The 12,142-nt window shown below is 42.4% G+C and overlaps 1 protein-coding gene across 1 annotated transcript; it reads right to left on the reverse strand.

The window, feature by feature from the left end:
* Nucleotides 1-6,543: 6,543 nt before the first annotated feature.
* slc52a3 (solute carrier family 52 member 3) lies at nt 6,544-11,276 on the reverse strand. Its single transcript, XM_054609531.1, has 4 exons — nt 11,005-11,276; nt 8,672-9,769; nt 8,001-8,124; nt 6,544-7,711 (listed from the first exon to the last, which is right to left on the reverse strand). The coding sequence occupies exons 2-4, from the start codon at nt 9,676-9,678 to the stop codon at nt 7,499-7,501; spliced, it is 1,344 nt and encodes a 447-aa protein (XP_054465506.1). The 5' UTR covers nt 9,679-9,769; nt 11,005-11,276; the 3' UTR covers nt 6,544-7,498.
* Between the last annotated feature and the right edge of the window lie 866 nt (nt 11,277-12,142).

Consider the following 12,142-nt stretch of genomic DNA (forward strand, 5'->3'; position numbering starts at 1 on the left):
ACTCATAACATTTAACTAAAGTAGACATTTATCCACCCAAATCACCAAAATAACATGTCCCTTTATCGTAATTAAAATGCTATAATCTCTATTTTTCTGATAATGTTTTAAATGACAAGGTAAAAAGGGTCTCTAGCCGTGAGCAGCTTCCCTCGGCTTTACAGAGCTTTACAGTGTGTTTCCGCTCAGTGTTTAGCTCATTAAGTTTTAGCACATTCTTTACTGTTTGTTTTTGTTCATTATCATTGCTCTCATGGCGTTGCATTCTGCCCAGGCAGGCAGTATTTTTGGGTTGAAAAAGCTCTAAAATCCCTCTTCACACTACCTGCTCAGCACCAAACAGCCGACCGACAAAGAAAGCGACTAGCTGGTGAGCATAGTGGAGCATTTAACAGCTAAAGAGACAGATATCTTCCCTCAGGAGTTGGAAGAGACCAAAACAGAGCTAAAAGAAAGTGAATATTGGACTCACATTCATCATGAGCCGAGTGCACCAGCTGTTTGTAAAAAAAGTAGGTCTTTACTTCTATTCCGGTTTTAGCTACATCTAACTTTGTGATTTGAATTAATTCAGAGTACACCAAGCCTGACTGACCACGGTTGTAGCAGCAATTGTTCTTATAAACACAATACATATACCATATTGTTTTTTTGTTTGTTTTTGTTAGTTTCATTTATGCCCATAAAGTAGTTACTAGCCTACGTTTGAGCATTCCCATGCAGCGCTCATCGATGTTTGCTGTTGTTGCATGCGTTATAGTTGTAGTTGCACTCTTCTGCAGTTCTCGCTGCAATGACAGCTGTCATTGGCCTATTCCTCACTGGGAATCCACTATCTCCGAGGAGAAGAACGCTGCCTCAAATTCCTGATAAAATGCACTCCCGTTGAGAATGTGGGCATTATGGGTTGGCCCAGGCACAATGGAGATGTCCGAGTTGCAGACAATTTGCACATTAATATAATGGAAATCCCTTTAATTGACATACAAATATTCAGAGTCAGAAGGGGGCTTGGAGACCAATGTGAGTACCATCAATGCACCAAACTGTTAATAGCCATTGGGCTCATCAAAAACTCAAGGAACTAACAAAAAGAAACAAAGCTCTGAACCATGCCTAAGCACTAAAACTGCTGCTGAGGCCAGAAGCTGGAAGAAAAGAGAGTGAGCTGAATTTCCATCCCCTCTTTACTGGCTTCCTTCAATCAGGCCCCAGCTAGGTTCACCTGAGAGGAAACACAGGTACACATGAGTTAAAGATTGTACACATCACCGCCAGCAGGGGGTAGCATGTAACACTGGCGATACCACGTGGCCTAGATTTTAAATAGAAGTCCTTGTTGGTCTTTACTACGTCTTCTTGGAGAGCCAAGGACACTCATCTAATAACCTGCAATGCTGGCTGTCGTCCGATGTACATTTATCATATCTCCCAGTATTTTGAAAGGCCCAATTTGCATAAAATCTGAACACAATCAGCACCTGCAGGGTCGGGGGACATCACTACGTTTCTGTCCAATACATGCTGTATTTTAGAGGGGAGCTCTTCAATTAACTCAAACAGGGCTCGCCTGCCAAAGCAGAACCTCTCAATCAGCTCAGTGTCTGAGTTGATGTCCAGTGGGTCTGTCCCATCACAGAATACTCTTTCTGGTCTAAATGCCCTTTCACTATTTATACTATGAACAAGACGCGCAGCCATTGATGATTCTCTTTTCTGGTTTTGTGATCATTATTTGTTTTCGATTTCATTACCATGGATACATTTCTGATTGTGCAACTTACACCTGCTCTATACTAGGTGTCAATGTTACACCCAGGAGACTTAACAGCAACCTAAAAAGTCAATATTGTGTTCACAACATGTTATTGCAGTCAGGTATTTATGGAACTGTGTCAGTGAGGCATATGACACTAGAACTGTCTTTTTGTGTCATTTTTCATTGAGAAATAAAGTTACCCCATAATAAAGTTAAATATCCTCTACAGCTGACTGAATAAATTCACATTATACAAAGTTTCCACAGTTTGTTCACAGGTTTCTATTCATATTTAGTCCCTTTTATGTACCACAAATGTAAAGAAGGTAATAGAAAAAGAGAATGTCTTAATACAATCAGTCATATAAATAAGAAACCATTTAGAAATGAAAAACAAATGCACTAATATCCAAAAACAGATATTTGCCTTACCTTCCACAAAACACATCTTTTTGCACAAAATATTTTGGTTCACTCAAAGATATATTTGATACATTTGACTGCTGTGTGAAAGCAACAAAAAAGGTGTAAATGTTTGTGAGAAAATGAGACCTAATAAGTGTTTTGAGTATCAAGATTTTCATTCGAAGTGCAGTCTCATTAGAGCTGTTACCTGCGATATCCGACTGAAACAGGTGTTTGGAAAAGTAATCATACCGTACCGAGACAAACCAATCATATCACCACCTGTTTCGCCAAAAGCTCGACTGACATGTTGAAACACAATCTCCACCTGGCTGTGAATGATCCCATGTCATGTTTCCCCCACAATGCCACTGTGGCGCGGCTCAGACGAGCACCCCGCTACCCCTGGACTCAAACATCAACCAACAGGGTCTCCCCTTGATCCCCTCTCCTCTCCTCTTGCTTTAGTAAACACGATAATAGCAGTGCTGTGTTCGTGTGGGCTCCATGTTAACACTGTGGCTGTCAAAGGCCATCATGCCCCTTCAAAGGATGATGGCTCTCTAAAGTGGGCTCTCTCGGTAGCAGCCATTTTCCACTTGACTGGCCCCACACATGAGGGGGGACTGGTAGCCCCTAGCAGCTGGGCAACTGGTCACTGGGGGTGGGGAGAAGGAGATGAATGGGCTGCATGTGAAGGGGGGGGCTAATAGCAAGAAGGGAAGGGCGTCTATATGCATCAAGAGGTGTGTTTGGTATTTTGTCCTAAAATATACCCTTTACTTTACCCTCCAAAACACTCCAGCTAATGCACTTACTGCCCAGGTGTGTTTGCACATGTAGGTCGGCCTGCTCGCGGTTACATTTTATCAAACACATACGTGTCCACTCACTGGCATCAGGATAAAGAATCATTCTTTGTATGTCAGCTGAAACATTTTGTTGCTCGCCCGAAAACCTGGCAGATCTCTTGCACTCCTTGATGAGAAACAGACTGCCAATATCTCATCAGAAACTGGGAACAAAAGCCCATCGAGATGTTATGATATGAATGATAATTCAGCGAGAGCATGTTTGCTCGGCCATATGGGCTTTGTGTCAACACTCCGGGTCCAGCCGGGTCTCGCTCGGGACCGGCAGAGCGGGATGCATTTTCATAAATCATTTCTTGACACCACATCAAGGTTATGTGGTTGGCAGTCTGTAGCCTGTAAATTGCCTTTGCATTGACAATGCAAAGGAGCTCCTCTGGGATTTAAGTAGTTCAGTAGCTATTTATGGCCTGAAAATTAGGATGACCTTTTCCCAAACTGTGATAATGGCACCTTTAATATAAACCAATTCACTGAAGTGAAATGTCTTATCATACACCGGAAAAGTGAACCATTTACATAGAAGCTTTATGCATACAGAAAAGCTAGCTTTTGTTACCCATCCATGATGCACTGGCTGTTTGCTACTCACAGTGTGGAGGTAATAATTAGCTCACTACAGCGGGGTAACAAGTTAGCACCCCCGTCCTGCTGTGCAGCTCTGTAATTGGTCCCCCTCATGTGGCACAGTCGGGCCCCAGAACAAAGGGTTCCCAGAGGGGGAATCTATGCTGACCCATGCTGAACCCTCCACAACAATGACAGGCAGGAAGCATTTACATATGCTGACAGACTTGTCTCTTCCTAGGGTGGAGTGCTAGGCACTTCATTAAAGCAACATCAATACCTGCTGATAGAAAACGAGGAGTGGGCCCATGTGCATCGCTGTCTGCTCCGAGACACTATAGTGAAATGACATAGGGCTGTCACATCCAATTTCAAATAAATGGACGGCATTTATTAAATGGAGTGTATGTGTGTGTATGTGTGTGTGTGGGTGTGGGTGGAAATTGACGAGAGAGATGCTGTCTGAGCTGTGCATGTCTGTGAATTGTCTGCATGCATCAGCAATTGGTTTACCCACAAGCTGTTCACCTGAACATCAGCTGCCAAAATCTGTCGGCCTGCGGGTTCACCCAAGCAAATTTACACACTTTCTGAGCATTGGTTTGTGATTTTTTGTTAGCAACAAAAAAAAAACCCACTACCTTTCAATTTTTTCTGTGTGGTCAAGCGTTAATGTGCTACTTGGTAAACCTTGCATTCGTGTCCCAGAATGAGAAGATCGCGCAAAGTCAGACACAGGTGATATATCTGTCGATTCAGCGGGAGTGCAGGTGGGCTCGTTCATTCATTGCCATCATGGCTCTGTGAATTTATTCTCTTATCCAGTTAAAGGAAGGGTAAATCCTCCTTCCATTTGACACGCTGCTCATTTAGCTGAGAGGCACAGTGGCTGGCTGGAGGGAGGGGAGCTGGGGGGAGCAGCGGTGATGAGTGTTGGGGGGGGGGGGGGCTCTTTGGGAGGTGTCGTCCTGAGCAGATGGACCTCTCTGTGGCGTAGTAAGTGGAATCTTCACATGGCAGAGGAGACTGCAGGATCTCACAGGACCCGGGACTCAGCATCCAGGTGGCCTGAGCCCCTCCTGACCAGCTGGAGGAGCGATGGGACCATCTGACAACCGCAGGAAAATGATACACTTTTCTTTGCCGCTTTGTTTTGTCTCCGACACAAAGGCCCTGAGCCAATCAAGGAATTTAGCTAATGAAGCTTAGAGAAAATCCTTTTGATTACATATAAGCGTTCAATGTCATGTTAACAATAGCGTTAACATGCAACCTTCAGGTACACGCTCCCGGTTTAATGACCATAATCACCGATTTCTTTTTCATTTCAAGACAAAAAATAAAAAAAGGTATTGTTTGAGGTTATTTCATTCAAACGCATTCTTTAAATCTACATCAACAACCGACTGCAGTGATTCTCTGCAGCTTACACATGCTGCAATGTAGATTCAACAAATCCAAGTGAGAAAGTCCCATCTGTGCTTCTCCTTCACTGATCCTGGGCCCTGGAGGCTACGTTGGGCTAATTGTGGCCCCATTTTCCTTTCCTTATCTTTTTGTTTTTACTCAGTGTCGGGGTCAGGGAAGCTCCCAAGTGACCAGCGGCAGGAGCAACAGCCATCGGCCCCCGCTGAGCGTCAGTAATTAGAGCCCTCCTCCTCTCGGCCGGGGAACCTCTCGCTCTCCTTCTGAAGGGCAAGGGGGCAGGGAGGAGGAACAGCTGCTGATGGGAAACCACTCTCTGGTTCCCATGGATGACCAGCGTCCCTCCGTTCTCCTTAGAGGATGTGCAGAAGCATCTTTGATTGGGATGATTGGGGGCTTGGCCCAGACATATTATAGGATCTGTCTGGTTTCCCTTGGCTGTTTATCTTTCCTTTCTTTTTTTTTTTGTTTGTTATCACCATTTCCATGACCAGTTGGTGATTTATTAATCTGTTGGTGGTTTAATATGGAAATGATTTCAGTCTGTATTTGAACGGCGGTAATTCAAGACTCACAAATGCATCACTTGAGCAATAAATTACAATAAGTGGACTATAACATTAGCATGGCCTTAAATGATCACTTTGATTAAAAATAAAACTATCTTCTGGACTATATAATGGTGTAAAATAAAATTATCTTCTGGACTATATAACGGTGTTTTCAGAGGTGGTGACTAAATGTTTGGTACACACAGGTGGAAGATGTTCTCTGATCCTTAACGTTAGTCAGGGTGTCACTTCCACACTGTAAAAACTCCATTACGAGAACAAGTCCTGCATGTACTAAAAGTATTAAACGTTAAAGTAATGTAACCTGTGACTGGTATATTAATAGATTGCTCTTAAAACTGATGCAACAATGTGTAAAGCAGCTTTTTTAAGCTGTAGCTGGCAGAGGTTGAATCTTTTTGTTTTTATTTTGTTGGGATACGTTTAGACTCCACAAAATAACCAGTAAAAAGTACAATATTTGACTCTGAAATGTCGAGGAGTAGAAGTGTAAAGTTGCATAAAATGTAAATACTCAAGTACAAGTATCTCAAAATTCTATTGAAGTCTAGTTCTCAAGTAAATCTACTTTGTTACTTTCCACCACTGGGCCCACCTAGCAATACAATAAATACAATATAAAGAAATAACAATTCAACTAACTATTAAAGCGTTACAATGTTAGTATTTACTGCAGGTCTTATGATGTGTTATGTTGTCCACTGCCTGTGTAATATATGCCCATTTACAGTATATTTCCCACTGATTGCTCCTGAGCTGGAGGTGGTAGTATAATACTACATGTAGCTGTCCATGTCCTAACTGTCTCTCTGTCATATTCACAGTAATGAAACGCATAAACAACCTGTTTTTATTATTTGCATGCATGTTTAAATTTAAAGAGAAACATCCCGTATTATAAGTTTATGAATGTCACAAAATAAATCTTTATCTTACATGTGTAACATAAATTTGAACTTTATTTGTATAAATGTATTTCCTGTGCAGAGATTTGTGGTCACTGTGTGCCTGCAGCATGTTGATTGACAGGTGTTAAAACATAGAAGTGTGCTAGCGCCATCTAGTGGACAAATAAGAGCACAGTTTCATGACTGGTGCAATGCACTTCCTGAATCAGAATGAACAAAAGAGCTGCTTCTAAGTGTGTCACTTCTTAAATTTAATATTAATACAAGTTAATAGTATTTCCCATCATTTTTATATTAAAAGACATTGAAAACATTGAAAAAAAGTTAAGTGCAACATGGTGTAAAAATCATCAAACATCACTTCTTTAACAAACGGCTGAGGGAGGACAGACTCTTAGTCCTACAGAAAAACCTCAATGGAGTTGTTTGACATTTTGAGAAGTAAAGCTTATTCGCCTTCCTGCCGAGAGTTAGAATAAAAGATTGATTCCACTCTCATGTTTTTATACTAAATATGAGGCTAGAGCCAGCAGCTGGTTAGCTTAGCATTAAGACTAAAAACAGGGCAAAAACTTGCCTGGCTCTGTCAAGTTGAAGAAAAATCTACTTACCAACACTTCAACTGTGTTGGTCATCAAGAAATAGTTAGAGAACGCAACTTCACAACCGAAACATTTTTACGTATTGCTTGTGCATGAATGATAAAAGGTCAACAGGTCAATGATCTGGTGATTGGTGACCTGTAGATGTGCTTGTAGGTAGATTTGTTACCTTTAACAGAGCAAAGCTAGAGGTTTCCCCTGCCTCCAGTCCTCATGCTAAGCTAAGGGTAATTGACTCCCACCTCTAGTGCTGAACTTTACACACAGATACGAGAGTGTGGTGTTGATGTTTTCATCAACCTCAGAGAGAAATTGAATAAGCACAAACGACTCCTTTAACGGAGTTTGTCTCCAGCCTCCTCAGTACTGTGACTCTCAGATTTTACTGTCATAAAGGACATTTGAGATTGCAGAAGTCCCCTGACTTAAACAGCCGGACCACATTAATCAGAGGGAACATGGTGATGGAGCCAATTAGCGAGCCTGTCTGTGCTGCAGCTCCGCACCAGACCAGGGCACTGTGGCTCCGGTCTCTCAGGATGACACCCACCATTACTTTGACATAAGACAGTGTCCCGGTGAAGAAGAGCCATGAGAGCACCTGGTGAGGGCAAAAGAACATAGTGGACTTTTGAGAATGATGATCTGGGAAATGTTTAACACATTTGTGTGAGAAAAACCAATCAGGATTTCATATTAACGGCCCAAACATGTTTTATGTCATCAGTTATGAGAGTGAGCAGAGTTGCTCAATACTTTGGGTCTTTCGTAAAGGAGGGGTTGAACTTTGCCACAGATATTTCCCTGATAAAGCCACTGAGAAATGTTTTACTGTATATTTGCTTTTTACACCACATGTCTCTTGCACAACATGTTTGAGTGTCACTTACAATGATCATCTCTCCCGCCAGAGTGCCTTGAAGCAAAGGACATGGACTCATAGCTGCCATAGCCATGTTATAGCTGCCAAATCCTGTCCCCAGTGCCGTCAGCACGCCGAGAAACACCAGCGACCTGAAAACAACAGAGGTTTGTTATCCGTTTCATCATTTCTAAGAATCCACTACGAGATAAAAGATACCATTTTTATCATCCCACATAAACCATGTGCCCGGAAATGAATTTAAGTTGCCTCTGTACTAGCTGCTCTGACTCAATACATATAACATCATTCAGCATTTCTGTCTTGTCTTTCTGACAAAATAAAGCGTGGAATATTTGCTGTCTACATTTTGTAGAGCATTCAGTTACAGGTCTGTGACTTTGGGGGTAATGGTGTTTGTTAAATGCATCTAAAAGACAGAAATATCAGTTATTAGATATAATATTTTTTAAAAGTATTTTGGTTATGAGTATTATTAAAAATGTTAAATGTTTTTTGAATGCGGTTTTCCTCTGGAAGAGAACCCGGAAGTTCAGATTTATCTTTGGCTCTCTGTTAACTTCAAATAAAGTTTCAGTTTTCAAACTAAAGACTAGGACAGCAATATAATTTGCCTTTCTAATGTTGCCACATGGACGTTTTGGGCAAGACGCCCTTCTTTGAGTATTTAAAAAATACCTGTTTTGGAAGAACATTGCAATGGTGCAAGCTACTGGGTTGGCCACTGATGCCAGAGCAGCAGAGAGGTGATAGGCCAGGTTCCCGTAGGGCTTACAGGAGTACGTCTGCACTGAAGGCAGCAGGCCGTTAGTAGCACAGTTAACCCACACCACCATAAAGTAGATGAAGGTCAGTTGGTACACAGATTGTTTTGGGTCAGCCAACAGGGGCTTGTTCTGGCCTGCCCCCTCACCCCGGCCTTTCACACCCTCTCCATCAGTCTCTGCTCCGGGGTTCTCCAGGCCGGAGCAGACCGATGCCACGGTGTCTGGCATGAGGTTTTCGGTAGACAACTCGAATGTCCGAGGAAGCCTGTTCAGCGCAGCAAAAGCAGCCAGGCTTATGCACATCATGACTGCTAGGAGGATGAAGAACACCTCTGTGGAAAAGTTGGGAGGGAGATACTCTGTGTGTGATGACCACAAGCTCCCCTCCGTGAGGTTTCCTGCAGGCTGAGACGAGTTGACGCATTTGCCGATGCCCACACTTTGTGCCAGAGCGACTACGCCAGGAATGAATCCACTCAGCCCCTCTCCAATGAAGTATGTGGTGATGTATTTGGCTGGAAGCTGCATCATGAAAGGCAGGAATGTAACTGAGGAGGTGCAGTCCACCAGAGAGAGGAAGAAGGTGATGATGAAGAAGGCGGTGCTACGCGATGCCCCCGCCACTATCGTAGTCTTGTCCCAGAAGAAGGCGAGCAAGATGCAGGAGAGGACGCCGATGGAGAGGATGCAGTAGATGACGACGTGCTCTTTAAGACGACCCGGGCACAGTTTGTGCATGAGGGTGACCAGCAGAGGTCCCAGGTTGGCCAGCTGGATGATGACGGTCAGGTACGAGGGCAGATCCCAGCCCTCCGGGAGAGTGTTGACGATGAGTGGCAGCTCCACCCACAGACCGTTCACTGCCACCCAAGAGCCCAGGCCGAACGCACAGGCCAGCATGTGGATGAGCAGAGCCATGGTGCAGCCGGATCAGTGGGAAGAAAGCTGAAGAAGAAGAAGAAGAAGAAGAAGCCTCCTCAAATGGTTCCACCTCTGCAGTGTGTCATACCTAGAACAGAAAGTCAGTAGCATTAAACTTGGCTATTATATTTTGTTCCAAGATTATAACTCGCATCATGTGGCATCCGGATGCAGAATGTTTGGTTTTCATTTTTGTGGCCAGATTTTGAACCACAAACAAAATGTCTTCCACCTGCATTGTATTGGGATGGAGGCTGAAATCACTTAGATGGAGAACATTAAAACATGACCAAATAAATCTATAACTATCAGGGTTACCGTGTAAAATAACACAGACACATTGTGTCTTGTATGAAAAGGAGGATGGTCCTCTGTACATTATTTATCTATAAAGCTCTACTTAAAACAGTTGTATTTAAATGAGCAATGGGGTGTGGACATCAGAATTTCTAGCCATGAAAGCATGTGGTCTGTGGAGCAGTTGAAGGTTTAAAAGAAAGTGATGCAGGGAGTTTGTCAGCTGTAGGAGGGGAGATGCAGGAGGAACCACATAGACCAGTTTATATAGCCCAAAGGCCCAGGTTAAACCTCTGAAAACCCTCCACCTTCAACCAAATGCCTACAAGGGCCAGAGCAACTACAAACAAATTAAATGTCAACAAACGAATGTAGCTTTGTAGTAAAACAATACAATATTTCCCTCTGTAGGGTGTAAGGTAGCAGAAAATGAAAAAAGAATCAAGTGTCGCAATATCCTTGGTTGTTCCAGAGGCAGTAAATCCCAGGTAATTCATCAGAGCAAATGTCTGTTGAGGCCAGCTGAGTGAGTTAATTAGTCATTATCAGTAAACATAAACTCCTGTGCATTAATGTAACACAGCAAGTCAAGGACAAGTGTCTTTCTTGGTAGATAAAACCGGTGGGAAGTCCAGTCTCTCCTGACAGAAACTAACAGCAGAATCATTTTAGATCACACCTACAGAGCGATCCTCATGTCTCAGTCAGCTGATACAGCTTTCACATCCCTTTTTCAGACGTTGTGGAGAAAATCTCATCATGAGATTAAAAAAAAAGGATCTCATGATGATGTGCAAAAACAATTCAGAAAATGTTTTCCCATGTTCGTTCAAGAAACAGTTTCAAAGCATCTAACATAAACAGTATTGTGTTTTTAAATACTGTAAACACTTGAGATAATGGAAAGAAAGTGTGGTCTTCATACAGATTCTAATGTTTTACAAGAACAGAACATACAATGTTTACCAAACTCTCACTGATGATCCCCACAAGTAATCTGCCTTTTAGAATTGGAAATGTACTTACAAGTTCCTTCAGTCCCTGGAGGCGTTGAAAACGGCTTGTTGTCATCTTATAGAGGGGTCAGCCTCAGACCAGTTCTTACACGCACATGCTGATGAGACTCACATGGGGCTTGTGGGTAGGTCAGAGTCCACTCTTGCTGTTGATCTGCTCCGCTGGATAACAGAGGGCAGTGTCTATATCAGCTGAGCCTTCTTTACTGCACCTACCCTTTAATGAGGTCAAGTCAGTGCTGAAACACTTCAAAGTACCCTTGACATTTTAGCTGGCACATATTTGCCAGACCCAGCAGGCAAATAAAATGTGCTGTAGTGGTTGTTTATGGCTGACCAGGCCTGCAGTGTCCCCTACTGGCCTCAGATGGATCTGGCCACTGAGATCTCAAGAGAGTTCACTTGTACACACAGCAGATTGTTGCACAAGACTCCAACCCTCTTACTCAAAGAGTTGCAAAATGATCCTAGGAAGTAGACACTTCTTCATTCCTACTCAGTTATATAAAGAGGCCACTGTCCTCGTGTCAAAGCCCAAGCCATCTGCCTCTTGTTAAGTGGGTGAACTCAGCTGATACAGTTTCAGTGTCACTAAGTGAAATCAGGATTTACAGTTTAGTATGTAAGTTTAACTGACAAAACTGTTTGCACTGATTTTATTCAGTTGTTTCTTACAACTGCTTTAACAGGCTTTTTCAACTCGCACATTTTGGTTTATGTAATAGTTGGGAAAGCACAGGTCTAAATAATAAAATGAATAATGACTGAATTCCACTTAACTGCTTCAGTGTCAGGGTCCTGGTAGTGTGCTCGTTGGCTTAATGTCAAAATGATTCCTATTCCATAAAAACATACCAATTTAAGCATGTTTCGATTATTGTTTAGTTATTGAATTAAATCCAGTGACTTAGCATTTTCACTATGATAATGCTATCATGTTTATGTTCCCCTGCATGTTAATTAAGCTTGTTAAAATACAGCTGATGCTGATAGGATGTCATTAGTTCTGCAGTTATTATAAAAACAAAGTACTGGACAAATAAGAATTTTGACTAGATGAAAAGTTAAAGAGTTCACCAAAATGTTTACAGTACATCCTGAGTGCAATATGAAAGTGTGGACCAAATGTCATGGCAATATATTCAATA

This window comes from Anoplopoma fimbria, chromosome 12, assembly GCF_027596085.1.
Source record: "Anoplopoma fimbria isolate UVic2021 breed Golden Eagle Sablefish chromosome 12, Afim_UVic_2022, whole genome shotgun sequence".
In the NCBI taxonomy this organism is placed as follows: Eukaryota; Metazoa; Chordata; class Actinopteri; order Perciformes; family Anoplopomatidae; genus Anoplopoma; species Anoplopoma fimbria.